Source organism: Carassius auratus, chromosome 44 (assembly GCF_003368295.1).
Source record: "Carassius auratus strain Wakin chromosome 44, ASM336829v1, whole genome shotgun sequence".
Taxonomy (NCBI): domain Eukaryota; kingdom Metazoa; phylum Chordata; class Actinopteri; order Cypriniformes; family Cyprinidae; genus Carassius; species Carassius auratus.
In genome coordinates this window covers 12,120,914-12,137,874 of record NC_039286.1, presented here as the reverse complement: position 1 = coordinate 12,137,874, position 16,961 = coordinate 12,120,914, and the positions used below count along the sequence as shown (strand labels likewise).

Below are 16,961 nucleotides of genomic sequence, written 5' to 3'. Positions count from 1 at the left end.
TAACATGTTACTTTTTGACTTTTTTCTTGTTTTTAATAAATATTTTCCTTTTGGTAATTATTATTTGTGTGTAAAAGTGATATTTAAAATGAACAACATTTGTAGGTTTAATGCCTAGCTCAATTTGGGTTAATTTTAACGTAGAAATCCATTGTTTCCCCACATGGCTGCACTCTGCGAGTTTATTTTCTGCCAGCAGGAGGCGCTAAGAGCGGGAGAGGTAGGTTTCTCCGGTAACGGCTGCAGAGCGGTACTGAGCTCACAAACGCTGCCTTATCAAGCACATGCGAAATGATATCGAACATTTTCTAAATACAGTAGTTTTCCTTCTGAAATACAGTGATAAAAAACACCCGCTCTGGTTTTTGAAACCCTGCAATATAGTCATTTTAAACCATAAAAAAGGCAACCCAGCAGGCTGGGTTAAATATGATAACCCAACTGGTTGGGTTAAAATAACCCAGCGCTGGGTTCGTCCCTTTTTGACCCAGCGCTGGGTTGTCAAAATAACCCAAATTGGGTTGTTTTCAACCCAGCAGTTTTTAGAGTGCACTCTAAAAAATGTTGGGTTATTTTTTCTACCCAACCGCTGGGTTAAGTCTGTTGGGTCATTTTATTGGGTTATTTTCTCAGTGTTGGGTAGTTTTTAGTGTAACCCAGCCGCTGGGTTACCAGTTGGGTCAATTTTAGTGACAGTTGACACAGTGAACCCCTCCCCCTCCTCGACGCCTCAACTCTACCTTCGCGCCGCGGGCATTTTGAATCACCTCAGGAGTCGAGAGCCATCGTTTTTCAGCGAGGACAGCTGTTATTCGGAGAAAAAAGGGTATGTGTGTGTGTTATTTTTATCTATACAACTATAAAATAACAGAATATGCAAAATAAGGCGGTTCGCTTGACATTAACAGTTTTAAAAAGTAACTCCTTGCTTCGTAAGCTTTGTAGGCTAGTCTGTTATGTTACAGCTTTTTCATGCTTTTTGAATAAATCGAACGTCTCCTTTGGTAAACATTTCCTCTGAAATACGTTACTTACACCATTGGTTCCCAACCTGGGGTCCGCGCCCCCTCAGGGGGGCGCCAGAGTTCACAGGGGGGGCGCGGGAGCATAAAATGTTCTACTAATAATTTTATATAAAGATATTTTTTCAAAGTTTTAAAAAAAATCATATGCTAACAATGCCGATATCAATTACAATTTCGTTATTTTAAATATAGGCGCGTTGCGCGTGGCAAGCGCGCTCATAATGTAAGATACGTCGGCGCGACCACAACAGTGCCCAACATCAAATGGCAAACATAATGAAAGCGGAACGAAACTGCTCGTTATTGTGTGGTTGATGGACCGTTTATCAGTTTGGGCCAGTGCAGCGCGAGCCGATCGTGATCATGCGATGCTGTTACTACACAGCGCTAATAAGAGATCCAGTAAAGAAAGCATTTGAATTTGCCACAGAAGTAATAACATCGCTGCAAGATCTAGAGAGAAACATTCACATTTCTCTGTTATTAACGGATCAAACAGCACGTGGAAACCAGGAAGAAACATTGTGCCGTGAATGAACTATCCAGTGTCCAGATCTGCAACATTCACCATGTATTTACTGTAGTAACACTAACTGCAACCATGAAAGTAGGCTATAATGCCTTCAAGTAACATTACGTCGGTTTTATTTTGACATTATGAATACAATTGCTGCCCTCAAATGTTAATCTGAAATAAAATAAACCTTGGTTTATAACTACTACAATATTTCATTTTTTCCAAGAAGCTGTTTTGTTTTATATGCTCATAAGAAGAATAAATTATAGCTCCAGAATTACTCAAAGTAAAAAATATCACACTTTATTATGTTATTTTTAATATCGAACTGAACCGTAAATTTTGTGAACCGTTAAACCCCTTATATATAAATATAAATATAAATATAAATATATATATTAGTGCTGGGAAAAAAATTAATTGCATTCAAAATAAAAGTTTTTGTTTGCATAATATATGTGTGTGAACTGTGTATAATTATTTTGTATATAAATACACGCATATGCATGTATTAATTATTTTTTTTGCATGTATATAATGTATATACAGTAGCCTAATACATAATTTATATTATATATAAATAATTTATATATAAATAAATAAAAATATTAAATATATACATGCATATATGTGTATTTATATATACAAAATAATTATACACAGTACACACATATATAATATGCAAACACAAACATTTTTATTTTTGATGCGATACATTTTTTTCCCAGCACTAATATACATTTTATATATATATATATATATATGGGGGAGGGGGGGGGGGGTCCCGGATTGTTAAATATGTACATGGGGGGGCCCCAAGGAAAAAGGTTGGGAACCACTGACTTAAAGTATATGAGCTATTTAGTTGGTTTAAGGTAGATATTGAGATACATGACGCGAGTGTCGCGTCATAAAGCAAACATTTAATGTTAAGTTATAACGTTATATGCGACGCGACACTCGATCGCCTCATGTGTCCATAAACTATCGAATTTTGTTCAAAATTAGTAACTTAAGTACATCATGAGTCCATCTTCCAAACCGTGTTTTTGTCCTGTCTTGAAACACTAGGGTGCGTACAATAAGTGTCTATAATCTGACTAACGTTACTTTACACCTGTTGGACTGGGAAGTAGCTTATATACTTACAGCACTGGTCATATCCACAAACAGAGAGAAGTAACGTTTGCAATCGTGACTTGTTTAATGTCTTAAAGCAGATATATAAAGCAGAGACCCACAGTTCTGCAGAGTTCAGCTCCATCCCTAATCAAACACACTTGAAGAAGTTAATCAAGGTCTAAGGGTTACTAGAAAGCCACAGGCAGGTGGCCTTTTTTATCAAGGCTGGGGCACTACTGAGCAGAACTGTGGCTCCCCAGAACTGATGTTGACCACCCCTGCCCTTGTACAAAGCTGTCTTTTTTGTATATGCTTATATGCTCAAAAGTTAAGTGTATTAGAATTTCTCATGTGCTTATCTTTTTGATATAAAGACCATTGTGTCTAATTTTGAATGCTTTTAATGTTTTTAAATGTGATGCCTTCTTAAAATTCACAGACACTGCCTCTTCTTTGCTCATACTCCCACTGACAGGGTGCAGAATAATGGATAATTTTGTACAGGAGAAGCTGAAAGAATGGAACTTGGAAGTCCTGATACCAAGCTTTAAAGGTAAACTTTATTTAGGTAAAATTAAAATGCACCTCTCTATATGTTCATTATAACCTAGTGTGTTCTGAGTAAGACAGTTTTCTTACGTTCTTCTCTTCTTGTCTTTTTTCTTCTCTTTCTCTTTACAGATGAACAAATTGATGAAGAAACCCTCCTGCTACTTGATGAAAAATCGCTAGAAGCTATGATACCAAAAATAGGCCTGCGATTGAAATTTAAAAAGCACCTGAGAGAGCTGCTTGTGAGTGAAGAAATGCTCATTTAGAATGGGATATATCTGCTTTAAGTGCAAAAAGACTGTTGGGGCCAATGTTCGTTTTTTGTTTTCGCATCTAAGAAGAATGCATAATGTATATAGTTCATCAAGTTATTTTGAGTGTGGCCAAGCCGGGTGTCATAGGACATTTAATTACAGCAGATCATTTAAGAGGCATCTGCTACAGCACCGTGTAGAGTCTGAGGCAGAAGTATCCAGCCAGTCAACACACTTGACTCAGACAATGACATTGAGGTCTGATAGCAGACCTCTGGCTTCTCAGAGTGAGCCTTTTGAGGAGGAAGATAATGCTGCTGAAGATAATGCTGCTGATGACATGGAATGGGATGAGTTAGAGCAGAACACTATCACAGATCGAGTGGCCTTGTTTTTATCGAAATTGAGGGCAAAATCATCTATGACCCTATCTACTGTCAACTTTGTAGTTCAGCAAACATCTAGTTTGGTCTTTGATATTGTTGGTGCTTTACAAAGACAGACAATGTCATTCTTACAAAGGATTGGCCAAAGTGAGACTCCTGAAGGTCAACAGCTGAATCAGCAATTTGCAAATGCAGCACAACCTTTTCAATGCTTGGATACTGAACACAAGCAGATGAAATACTTTGTTCAAGCTGGGTACCTAGTTCAGCCAGTGGAGGAGCCTCTCCCTGGTGTCTCATACACCCAGCAGAGGGACTCACAGACAGGCACTGTAAAACAGGTGGCAGTGCAGGATACTTTTCAAAGGATTCCCTTACGTCCACTACTGAAACTCATTCTTGAGAGTCCAGGGACAATGGAGAAGATAATGGAGTGGAAAAGAAAGCTAAGTGACTCAAACAATCTGGATGACACCACTGTGTTCAAAACAAGTTCTATCTTCCTCACTGAGCCCTCTGTTCCTCTTCTGTTGTATAATGATGACTGTGAAATGGTTAATCCACTAGGCTCTAAGACCTCAATCCACAAATTGGGATTCATCTATTTCACTCTTAAATGTCTTCCCCCAGAGTGCCTTTCAAGTCTTGATTCTCACTTTCTTTTGGCAGTGTATAAGGCAGATGATGCCAAAACGTATGGTATAGATGCTGTCCTGAAGTCAGTTGTTGATGATATCAATGATTTGGAAACAAATGGTGTGGAAGTAGACACGGCTCACTTCAAAGGCACATTGAAGGTTTGGGTTGCCCAAATTTGTGGGGATAATTTGGGGCTAAATTCAATCCTTGGCTATACAGAGAGCTTCTCTGGAAATAGTGTTTGTCGATGGTGCCACGTGAAGAAACTTGTCATGAGAACACAAACAATGGAAGATCCGTCACTGCTTAGGGATAAGGATGGCCATCTTTCAGATCTGGTGCAAAGTAATCCAACAGAAACTGGCTTAAAAAGACAGAGCGTTTTGAACAACTTGAAATACTTCCATGTGACAGAAAATGTAGCACCAGATATTATGCATGATATCCTTGAAGGAGTAGGTGCATATGAAGTTAAATTGGTATTAGGCTCTCTCATCTCTCAGAAGGTAATAACCTTAGACCAGGTTAATTACCGAATCACAAGCTACGATTATGGCTTCTGTGAGTCTTCCAACAAGCCATCCACAATCCGACCTCAAGAAATAAAAACACCAGACAGTTCGATGAAGCAGACAGCAGCACAAATGTGGTGCCTGTTAAGGCTTCTTCCTTTGATGATAGGAGATCTAATTCCAGAGGGAAACAAATACTGGGAGCTCTTGCTGCTTTTGTTGACCTGTATGGAATATATTTTTTCTCCATCCTTAACAGAAGATGCAGTATTATTTCTCAGACATCTTCTTCATGAGCATCACAGCCTTTTCCTGGAACTCTTCCCTGATAGACATCTAAAGCCAAAACATCATTTCATGCTGCATTATCCAGGTGCCATAAGGAGACTGGGCCCTCTGATGCACTACTGGTCCATGCGCTTTGAGGCCAAGCATGGTTTTTTTAAAAGGCTTGCCCATGTCACATGTAACTTCAGAAACATTTGCAAAACAATGGCCTTCAGGCATCAAATGTTTTTGTGTTACAGTCTTTTGTCTGATCACCTATTTGCACATCACAAAGAACTTGGTCCTGGTTGCACTACTCCACTTGCTTCCATTGAGGGATTTGATCAAGTCTGCCACAGATTTGAACATACTCCATCATTGACTGAAGTGTATATACCCTCTTGGGTGAAGTGGAAAGGGACAGAATATCGTCCAGGAATGACCCTCCTTGTGTCTCATTCTCCAGATGGTGAACCTCAGTTCGGAACAATTCAGAAGATTGTGGTTTTTGAGTCTGTCATCAATTTCATTGTTAGGAAATGGGACACAGTAGGATTTGAAAGACACTATTTTGCATGCTGCGTAATTCCCACTACTGTCATTGACTCTATTGATGTTGACTCCATTGATGATTACCATCCTCTCCATGTAGTGAGGTCATACAAGGAAGGGGACAGCAACCACTATGTGTCCATGCGCTACCGGCTGTTTTAAATGTCCCCTTTTTCAACTTGAAATTCCAAGGACAATTTTTTTTTGGACCGTTTACACACCTGTACAGACTTTTTGGAGATGCAACCATTTTTTCCCCTAGAAAGCTATCTTTAATTCACCGTATTTCTGTTTTACAATGTTTTGCGTAAGTATATGTAGAATATATTATAACACTACACTATTTTAGTTAATTTAAGCTAGCATTGAAGCACTGTTGTGTGTAGAATAAACGTCAATATAAAAAATGCATGTCATAATTTGTAGCTTTATATTTGTTACAAGAAATGAAACCATGTCCATGTAGGTAACCCTTTTTCCATGTACTTTTATAGGAGCCACAACCAGAACAGATCCAAAGTGGATCAGCTTCCAAACCTCCTGTGGACCAACAATGTGAAGCAGAAATTCAGATGTCAGTGGAGGAAGTGCCAACATTTGTATGTGTTGTTGTCTTTCTGTACTTCAAATTAATTTACATAAAATCATACACATTCAGGTGCAACACAGTTTTGTCACATTTACTAAAATTAACAGTGGCTTTACTAATTTATATATGAGTAAAAACAAATCAACTGTCAAATGTGAAACTTTGTAAAAGAGATTTTCACTAGTGTTAAAGGGATATTTCAGCAACATTTAGTCAAATTTTTAGGATCTGCGGCTTGAATAGTTTGCTGCTTTGTCTTTTACAACAGAATATTTCTGAGGTCCTAATGAGCAGTGTCGAAGGCAAGGACGTATTGGCCAGTCTTGAGAAGAACACTTTATCCTTAAATCAGCGAAGATGCATGGTCAGGATACTAGTTTCACACCTTATGAATCACTTTGGAGAAAAGTATGTATGCATTTGTCCATGATAAAAAGTATATTTTATTGCATATACATTTTTGCAAAAGGAAGTGAATTTAGGCCAAATTGTTGCATGAGCTCCCATAGTGGATTATGGCCAAGTACACACTGTAAAGTTGCAGGAGTGACAACTACATTTAAAATTAGAATTTCTGTAAATGCAGTTGTCGCTTCCTGCTATTTTCTGGAGTCAGTCCTGTTGTAGAATGTGGTTGTTGCTCCTGTAAATTACTGAACTGTGTCTGTACATAACAGTACCAAGCACTTGAAGGTAAATTACAACCAAATGTAAACATTGTGTATGAGTCCTATGTCTGTCTAATGCTGGAAATTCTTTCATGTCTGTATTGAATTGATGTGTGACTTTCTCCTGAATTCTTTTTATTATTATTATTATTATTATTATTATTATTTCTAGCCCATCCTCTGAGCAAAAGATGTGTTTGGCTGTTTCTCTGGTTGAGCAATATCCCTGTCTTAAGGACTCCCAGGGTAAAGGCTATGTGAGTACAACTTTCTTATTGCCACATTTCTAAAGCTTTTCATTTTAAAAGGAAAAAATTGGTCTATGGTCTTGTTACATTCACAGGATACTATGGATTTGCTTGAAGCTGAAAACCTTGGAAAGTGAAGAAAATGAGTAGCGCATTCTATGGAGCAACTAAAAGAACTTGGTGATGGAAAAAATGAGATGAGAACAGAATATATTTTAATGCTTTTGCTTTCATTTATAAAACATTTGTGAGCAAATGCAAAAACATTGAAAAAATATTTATCCTCCTATCTCATATTTTTTCCATCACCATGTTACTTTAGGGGTTCCATAGAATGTGTTTTTCATTATCTGTGCCTTTCCAAATAAAGTATTTAGTTCTGGTCACGTTCCTACAGGATACAAACTAGGGTTGTGACGGTGAGGAAATTTTTCCACTGGTTAATCGACACTTGACAACACCAGTAATACTGATATCACCGTGGTGGGGGGGTCATATGAATCTTAGTTTGAGTTTTTCCTCTTTCCCTCACTTTCCTTTGCTTAAATGGCTTGTAAAAGCACCGTGCACATTTTACTTTCACTTTTAGCGGCTATTCGGCATCAACTGCTTTGATTCAATTTAAGCAACAACAAAATACAACGTAGAACGTAGAACTTTTATTAACAAAACGAATAAAAATACTCCATGCTATATGCCTAATATAAAAGAACAAATAACTTTTATAGTACCTCAAATAACACAAAGTTTAAATAGGTATAGATACAAAACAAAAAATCAGTAATGAATGAAGAACAAATAATTATGAAAAGCAGAACGTTTATTATCTAAACAAATAAGAATGTTTGGAGAAAAGGATGGCATAAACAATCATGTAAAATAATAAAGAAGAAAAAAACAGTTTAAATAAAATAAAAATCAGCAATAACTGTGGAACCAAATAAATGAGAATAAAAACTACTTTTATGTTTTAAGGAAGCATGGTTCAGCCCTGGACGAAGCCATCGTCCAGCTACTGGATTTCTGGAGGAACGCTTGCGAAATGTCAGGAAGAGAACCCGTCGTGAAAACTGCACAAGCCGTGAGAAAGAGGATTCTCAAGCCATAAGCAGCACCTTGGTTATACCAGGTAAAAATTTAAATTTGCTATCTTTTACTAAAAGCAAGTATTTATTATTTTGGCAAATATCCTTAATTTTGTTGTTAAAATTATATTTATTTGTAGAGCCAAGTATTTCACCTGACAGAGCAGTACAACTTGCAGAATGGCTTAAAAATAATATGTGGCCAGCTAACCAAGTTGCAGATTACATGAAAGAAACAGCCATCCACAGGGCTCAGTGGATAAGAGCTAACGGGACAAAATCTATCGAGGAAATAACTTGTGAATTCCCTCGACTCCTTGATACGCCAGGCATGGTAGGTCCAAATCTGTGCATCTTTTTCCAGAAAGTCTGAATTCCTTTTGATGGTCATCAGGATGGGCGATGTGGCAAAAAAATAAACATGTTTCTTGTAGGGATATATTTTTAAATAGGGATATTAGTTTACCTGTACTGCTCTGGAACACTGGAAGGCTGAAGACAGAGCATTGCCTTTTAATTTTTTTAAATAAGTTAATGCCCTGTTGATTTCTCATTTTCAGATTTCACAAGACTTCTCTGTATTATTCCCCGACCATGCAGAGAGACTTTTCCAAACTTGGAAAATGAGTTTCAAAGACAAAATCCTTTGCTTTGCCAGCCAGGAGAAAAAGGCGCAGGAGCTTCTCCAGAATTTAGACAGTTTGTCTCCAGGTACAGTTGTGAATGCAAGAACTGATAGTTATTCATTAGAATAATGATGACAAAATAATGAATACAAAATATTAATCTGCACAGAAGTCCAAAGTGACGTTGCACTCAGGCTGCTTCCTGTAATACTGCCCACCCCTGTCTACAAAAAAGGGATGAAAATGTTCAAACCAAGCTTGGAAGAAAATATCAAGTCTTTCATTGAATTCAAGCATGTAAGTAATTTTGTATTGGACACATCACGTGCAAACCATACTAAGAGCAAATTAAAATGGCTAAACATATCAAGTGTTTATAAAGTCACTGTCATCAGCATTAAATTCTTTATTTGTCATTGCTTAGAATCAGAAAAAAACTCCAAAAGCTATATACAGTGGCAAGAAAAAGTATTTGAAACTAGAGGTCGACCGATATTGGATTTTGCCGATACCGATAGCTAGGTTGGACCACACTGGCTGATACTGATAAATTAACCGATAATTAAAAAAAAAAAACTGTACTTGTCACAGACACGCCAGGCTCCAACACCACCCAATCACAGCACGCGCCATCACCTGAGTACTAATCACACTCACCTGCTCCTCATCTACCTGCAATCTCCCCAGCACTCAAAAGTCACACACACACACGCAGTCACTGTCCGGTCTCGTTCGCAACTAGGTCTATACCTACCTGCTAACTCTAAGGACTAACCATATACCTGACTTACCTCTCTCCGGTGATCTCCAGTGTGCTCCTGTTCCCATCGTGTGTGTGTGTGTCATCTTCCTCCATCGTCTCAAGCCACCACTTCTCGGATCATCCCACCTTCCAAGACACCAGCACCGTATCCTCACCCATTGGTTCACCATTGCTCACCTTCACCTCTGCTTGTGTCAAATAAACATCATTCCCTGTCATTTTCAGTCTCCGGTCCCTGACTACCGTAACAGAAGACCGGACACAGACCGAGCGACACAAGCATGAGCCTCACGGACCCCTTCCAGGACCTCTTTGACGCGTTGCGTCGGACGCTCACCAGCATTCCATCACCCCCTTCACCAGCGAGCACTTACGGAAACAACACCACCTCTTCCTCCCCTACCGTGCACGCCATCCCCATGGCCAAACCGGCGCCCTTCTCTGGTTCGGCGGAGGAATGCAGCGGATTTCTCCTCAAATGCTCGCTGGTCCTGGAGATGCAACCGCACTTGTACCCCACCGAGCGATCTAAGGTAGCCTTCCTATTCTCCCAGTTGCAAGGTAAAGCTCTAAAATGGGCCAATTCCATTTGGACCCAAAACAATTCTGTCATCCAGTCATATTCAAGCTTTGTTGACCACTTCCGAGAAGTTTTCGGGAGACCTGCCTGGGATTCATCCATTGGTGAGAAACTTTATAATTTAAAACAAGGAAAAATGACTGTCAATGAATATGCTCTTAAGTTCAGGACTCTCGTGGCCACAAGTGGATGGAATGAGCAAGCCTTGCTGACCACCTACCGTCAAGGATTGGATCCTTGAGTGCGGTTGCATCATGCTGCATACGAGGAAACCATCGGGCTTGAACGCTTCATTCAACTATCCATCCGCTTCGCCACTCATATGCAGTCGTGCCTCGAAGAGCACCAGGGCAAGTCACATGCCAACTCACCCCTCTGCCGTCCAGAGACCGTCAGCTCCCCAGAACCAGCCCACAAACCCATGCAAGTAGATTCCACTCGACTCTCGATGACTGAACGGCAAAGTCGGCTGGCCCAGAATCTCTGTTTATACTGTGGATCTCAGGGGCATATCATCTCCCTATGCCCCGTCCGCCCTCCTCGTCCCATGTTGAGTGCCGTTTTCCTTTCCAAGTATCAGATGAAGCCACTCACCACTGTTGTGACACTTACTGCCGCTAATGTTTCCCCTCCAGTCCATGCACTCCTCGATTCTGGGTCAGCCGGCAACTTCATCTCCGGCACCTCACTACCACTGCAACGCCGTCAGCCTACCAGATCCATTCAATAACTGGAAAACTGCCAAGCAGGAGACAAGTTCGCCGTGGTGTCGGCCCTCTGACCCTCCAGATCAGGCTGCTTCATGTGGAGAAGATCCATCTGCTGGTTCTGGAGGAATCCACTGCTGACGTGATTCTAGGGCGCCCATGGTTGGAGCAGCATAATCCGTTAATCTCGTGGAGGACCGGCGAAGTCCTGAAGTGGGGCGATTCCTGTTTCCAAAGCTGTCTGTCTGGACTTCTGGTTGCATCCACTCCTCTCCAGAACCACTGCCTGTCTATACCACCTCCATTGAAAGCCCAGTTGAACGACAATCGGTGAATATCCCATCATGTTACGCCCCCTTCAGTGACGTCTTCTGCCCCAAACGGGCCTCCAAGCTGCCTCCACACCGGCCATGGGACTGCGCCATAGATCTGCTTCCGGGTGAGCCAGTGCCAAGGGGAAGGATCTACCCCCTCTCCATCCCGGAAGAGAAGGCAATGGAGGATTACATCAAGGAGGTGCTGGCGCAAGGCTACATCCGTCCATCTACTTTCCCTGCTGCTTCGAGCTTCTTTGTGGAGAAAAAGGACGGAGGCTTGCGGCCATGTATGGATTATCGCTCCCTCAACAATATCACTGTGAAATTCCGCTACCCTCTTCCTCTCGTCCCAACAGTCCTGGAACATCTCCGTGGTGCCACTGTCTTCACCAGGTTGGACCTCCGCAGCGCGTATAACCTCATCCGAATACGTGAGGGGGACGAGTGGAAGACAGCCTTTATCACCCCTACTGGTCACTACGAATATCTTGTTATGCCGTATGGTCTAGTTTACGCCCCCCTCCGTATTCCAGGATTTCATTCATGAGGTGCTCCGGGAGTTTCTCCACAAGGTCGTCCTAGTCTATATCGATGACATCCTCATCTACTCCCGGAGCCTAGCGGAACATCAACGCCACGTTGCGGAGGTCCTGCAACGCCTGGGAGAGTTCCAACTCTATCTTAAAGCAGAGAAGTGCTCCTTCCATCACCCCTCAGTGCAGTTCCTTGGCTACAACATCGATAACAGTGGCATCCGGATGGAAGAGGGGAAGGTGGATGCCATCCAGAACTGGCCAACACCCACTACCCTAAAAGAACTCCAACGATTCCTCAGTTTCGCTAACTTCTACCGCCGCTTCATCCAAGACTACAGCTCTATCACCACTCCTCTCACCAGCCTCCTCCGAAATAAACCCAAGTTTCTGTCCTGGACCCCAGCCGCCACAGAGGCGTTCAATTCCCTGAAGGAGGCCTTCACCACAGCTCCCCTCCTGGTCCACCCTGATCAAGATAGGCCATTCATCGTGGAAGTCGACGCCTCCACCAACGGGGTAGGAGTGGTGCTCTCCCAGCAGCAGGGGAATCCCAGCCGTTTCCATCCATGTGCCTTCTTTTCCCGCAAGCTCAACCCGGCGGAGGCTTATTACGACATCGGCAACCGCGAACTCTTAGCCATCAAGTTGCCACTTCAGGAGTGGAGGCATTGGCTGGAGGGAGCCAAACACCCATTCCTAGTACTCACAGACCACAAAAACCTTGAATATCTGTGCATGGCCAAGAGGCTTAACCCCAGGCAGGCTCGATGGGCTCTATTCTTTACCCACTTTAATTTCTCAATTTCCTATCGGCCCGGATCCAAGAATGTCAAGGCTGACGCCTTATCCCGTTGTTACACTCCTGAAGAAAACCTGGAGGAACCGTCCCAGGATGTAGGGAATGCGCCATCTTGAAGAGTCCCCGTCACCTACCATCTGGCAAACTCCTCCCTCTGCCCGTTCCTAACCATCCATGGTCACACCTAGGGGTGGACTTCATCACAGACCTACCACCTTCGAAAGGCTGCACATGTATTCTTGTAATTGTTTATAGATTCTCTAAATCATACCGTCTTATTCCTCTGAAGGGACTACCCACGGCCTTGGAAACCGCGGAGCTGATGTTCAACCACGTCTTCCGGTACTTTGGCATCCCTGAGGATATAGTTTCTGACAGAGGTCCCCAATTCATCTCCCGAGTCTGGAAGGCCTTTCACTCCCTCCTAGGTGTGGCCGTCAGCCTGTCATCTGGATACCACCCTCAGTCGAACAGGCAGACGAAGATGAAAATCCAAGAGATTCATCGCTTCCTCCGTACCTTCTGTCACGGCCACCAGGACTCTTGGAACCAGTTCCTGGGGTGGGCCGAGTACGCACAGAACTCCCTGCGCCAACCTTCCACCGGACTCACTCCATTCCAGTGCGTGCTCTGCTACCAGCCCCCGCTCTTTCCCTGGTCAGGTGAACCCACAGACATACCATCCGTCGACTACTGGTTCCGAGAGAGCGAGAGGGTCTGGGACTCGGCCCACCATCAGCTACAATGGGCCCTACGTAGACGCAGGTTGACGGCCGACCTTCACCGCTCCGAAGCTCCAGCCTACCAACCAGGACAGAAGGTCTGGCTGTCAACCCAAGACATCCGCCTGCGTCTACCATGCCGCAAACTGAGTCCCAGATTCATTGGCCCATTCACCATCGCAGAGCAGATCAACCCAGTCACATACGAGCTACACCTCCCTCCTGAGTATCGTATCCACCCGTTTCATTTATCACTCCTCAAACCTCACCATCCTTCTGACTCCCTCTCCACAGAGTCTGGCGTAGCCGCAGCCAAAGCCCCCCTCCCACTCATCCTGGACGATGGTACTGCCTACGAGGTTCGCGTGATCTTGGATTCCCGACACCGTGGTGGACAACTCGAATATCTAGTGGACTGGGAAGGTTATGGTCCAGAGGAACGCTCATGGGTCCCATGCAACAATATCCTGGACCCGAACCTGCTGGACACCTTCCACACCAATCACCCTGACAGACCTGCTCCACGGGGAAGAGGAAGACCACCACGACATCGGGGTCCTCGGCCCTCAGGAGCGGGCATGGGGAGGGCGGTACTGTCACAGACACGCCAGGCTCCAACACCACCTAATCACAGCGCACGCCATCACCTGAGTACTAATCACACTCACCTGCTCCTCATCTACCTGCAATCTCCCCAGCACTCAAAAGTCACACACACACACACGCAGTCACTGTCCGGTCTCGTTCGCAACTAGGTCTATACCTACCTGCTAACCCTAAGGACTAACCATATACCTGACTTACCTCTCTCCGGTGATCTCCAGTGTGCTCCTGTTCCCATCGTGTGTGTGTGTGTCATCTTCCTCCATCGTCTCAAGCCACCACCTCTCGGATCATCCCACCTTCCAAGACACCAGCACCGTATCCTCTAGGCTTTTTCCTAAATTCCATTTTATTTCCAAATTTCGTTATTAAATTTTCTGGATTCTGTTTTTTTTTTCCTTTTAATTTTACTCCACTCCTTTTTAATAGTTAAATTAAAGTTTCTTAATCATAAAGCAAGTCTTCTATCTGCGTTTTCTGCATTGCGGAAAACATAGGGCCCTACATTTATCCCAGCACAATGTAAACTCTCACACTTTAACTGCTTATATTCTTGAATCAGTAAGTCACTAAAAGACTTTGTGATTATCTAATCAAAATAAAAGAGCAGCGCTTGAGTCATAGGAGAACTCCCCGGTATCACACACACTCCGGACGCGTCGCGTTCAACTCGAGCAGCGGTCTAAAATGGTTTATTTATTCACCAAATGGACACAAGTTTATTTCAAGAATGAACAATGAGGCAAAGAGAAATTTGAAATTCAGTGTTTAAAAAACGATAAATCAGTCGACCTCTTATTTGAACCCTTTGGAATTAATTGGTTTCCTGCATTAATTGGTCATGTGATTTATATATTTCCTATTATGCAAACACAAAAGGATAGCCCCCCCCCCACAAACCTGTAAGACCTTTGTTCATCTAAGAAACACAAATGAAGATATATGTAATGAAATCTGAGAAGTTTCTGTCCCTTCATTGACAGCCTACTCAACTACCACTTTCAAGGCATCCAGAAAATGCTCACTTTGGCTAAAAAAAAAGACCTAAAGCACCATCAATGTAGAAATTAATTAGTGAAGCTTGAATACAGCCATCCCTCTTCCTCTGCTTTTGTCGTTGTTCTCTTGTGAATGCGCATTGGAGATTGATGTGGAAGTGGAAAAAATTTCTTTCACTTGAAAGTTGAAAGGTAGTTGAGTAGACTGTCAATGGAAGAACAGAAACCCCTCAGATTTCATTACGAATATTTTCATTTGTCTTCCGAAAAAACTAAAACAAAGGTCTTATGGGATTGAAACCATGTGAGAGTGAGGAATTTTAACAAAAATATTTTCATTTTTGGATGAAGTCTGTCTTTTAAGATTATAATTTATCATTATAATTATTTATGTCTTTATTGAACATCCCATTACTAAGAGTAAAAACATTCACTGATTATCAAGAAGGAAACACAGTGTATTAAAAGAAAGGGAGAGTGAACTCATTGAAAATTATGATTACATTTTACTTTTGTCTTCTGTGAAATATGTAAATATCAAACTTCTGAAGCATAGTATTAAATGGAAAAAATATGATATTTTAACAACACAAAATCCTAAACTCATGAAAATTACAAAACATAAAAAGTTGTGGACTATCCAGGCAACAACAACAAGATTAGCTCATTTACATGTTTAATGGGTTGTTCAATAAAGACATGAAAGCTGTATCAGCTGTAAGTACCTACTTGCATCCAAATCACAGCTGTTTTAATATAGACTGATATTGTGTGACTACTTGTCACTATGTCATTATGTAACGCAAGAAAAAAAAGATTGATAAAGGCATGTTCTGTTGTAAATTACCACTGGGAGACCACTAACATTTTTAATTGCCTGTATTGCTTTAATAGAAATAGACCCCCCCCCACCACCACCACCAATTGTAATACACATTTTTTTGCTTGACATTGGGGGTGAAAACATTTATAACATAGAGAAGCTATGTGCACTAACTAGCATTTAGCAGTCTAGCATTTAATACTGAGCAGGACTCTATAGCCTAGAAGCCTCAGAAGGACTGGACTTGGACAGACTCAGCCTTACTAGGAATCAACCTTCCATTTGAGAAGCACCCTATAAAGACTGAATTATTAATTATGCAAATTAATGTAGAATGTAATTTGAGTCAACTCCACGATATATAAAATATTAATGACTGATTTTGTTTAATAATGCTGCATTTTGATATAGTGAAGTATAGTGAGTTGTATGTTTTTAACATTTTTCTGTTTTTAACAGGTTGGGACCAACATGGTTGAATATTTGAAGGAGGCAGAGCTCACTAAACCCTTCCCCTTTGTCCTTGGTCTTGGGGATGACAGTCAATGCCATCAAGCCTTTGTAGTTGTTGGCAAACAGGCACTGCATCAAAACACACTCCTTGGTGCTGTGGACACGTGCTTTAAACTTTTTTATGTTTTAGACATCCATTTCCCGAAGCAGTGTGCACCAGTGTGGGAGTTTTTGCAGACTGTTGTCTACAAACTCCCAGGAACTGAATCTCCTTCTGTAAGACTGCTCCGTGGATATTTGTCATGTTGAGCAGTACTGGAACCATGACAACTAACCCTTTCTAAAATGTTATGCAAGTTTATATTAAGAGGAAATTTGTCAGACTAATACATATATCTAAAGCATTTTACTTGTATCACTTTGTTCGTGTGCCTCTTTGTTAAACATACTCTCTAAAAAGTTATGAGTTTATATTAAGGGGAAAGTCATCTAACTAATATATATGAAGCATTGTACTTGTGTCTTATACTTGTGTATATAATGTAAATGTTTAAATCTAAGCTAATTTAATTTATTGATATTTATTTTTTTAATATTTATAAAATGGAAGTTGTATTT

At 41.5% G+C, this 16,961-nt stretch overlaps 2 protein-coding genes across 5 annotated transcripts in view; both read left to right on the top strand.

The window, feature by feature from the left end:
- The window catches only part of LOC113062499 (glycosylated lysosomal membrane protein-like), a 29,751-nt gene that overhangs the window by 3,850 nt on the left and 8,940 nt on the right, over positions 1 to 16,961 (top strand). The window lies entirely within an intron of this gene.
- Positions 547 to 16,925, top strand: LOC113062495 (uncharacterized). 4 transcript variants are annotated; one of them, XM_026232394.1, is made up of 11 exons: positions 547 to 826; positions 3,140 to 3,217; positions 3,346 to 3,458; positions 6,321 to 6,425; positions 6,684 to 6,823; positions 7,256 to 7,340; positions 8,307 to 8,460; positions 8,557 to 8,750; positions 8,977 to 9,127; positions 9,212 to 9,339; positions 16,350 to 16,925. In XM_026232394.1, the coding sequence occupies exons 2-11, from the start codon at positions 3,151 to 3,153 to the stop codon at positions 16,650 to 16,652; spliced, it is 1,440 nt and encodes a 479-aa protein (XP_026088179.1). In that variant the 5' UTR covers positions 547 to 826; positions 3,140 to 3,150; the 3' UTR covers positions 16,653 to 16,925. The 4 variants fall into 4 exon arrangements, with proteins under 4 accessions (XP_026088179.1, XP_026088178.1, XP_026088180.1 ...); XM_026232393.1 differs by having other exon boundaries at positions 3,104 to 3,217; XM_026232395.1 differs by lacking the exon at positions 547 to 826 and having other exon boundaries at positions 3,153 to 3,217; positions 3,346 to 6,133.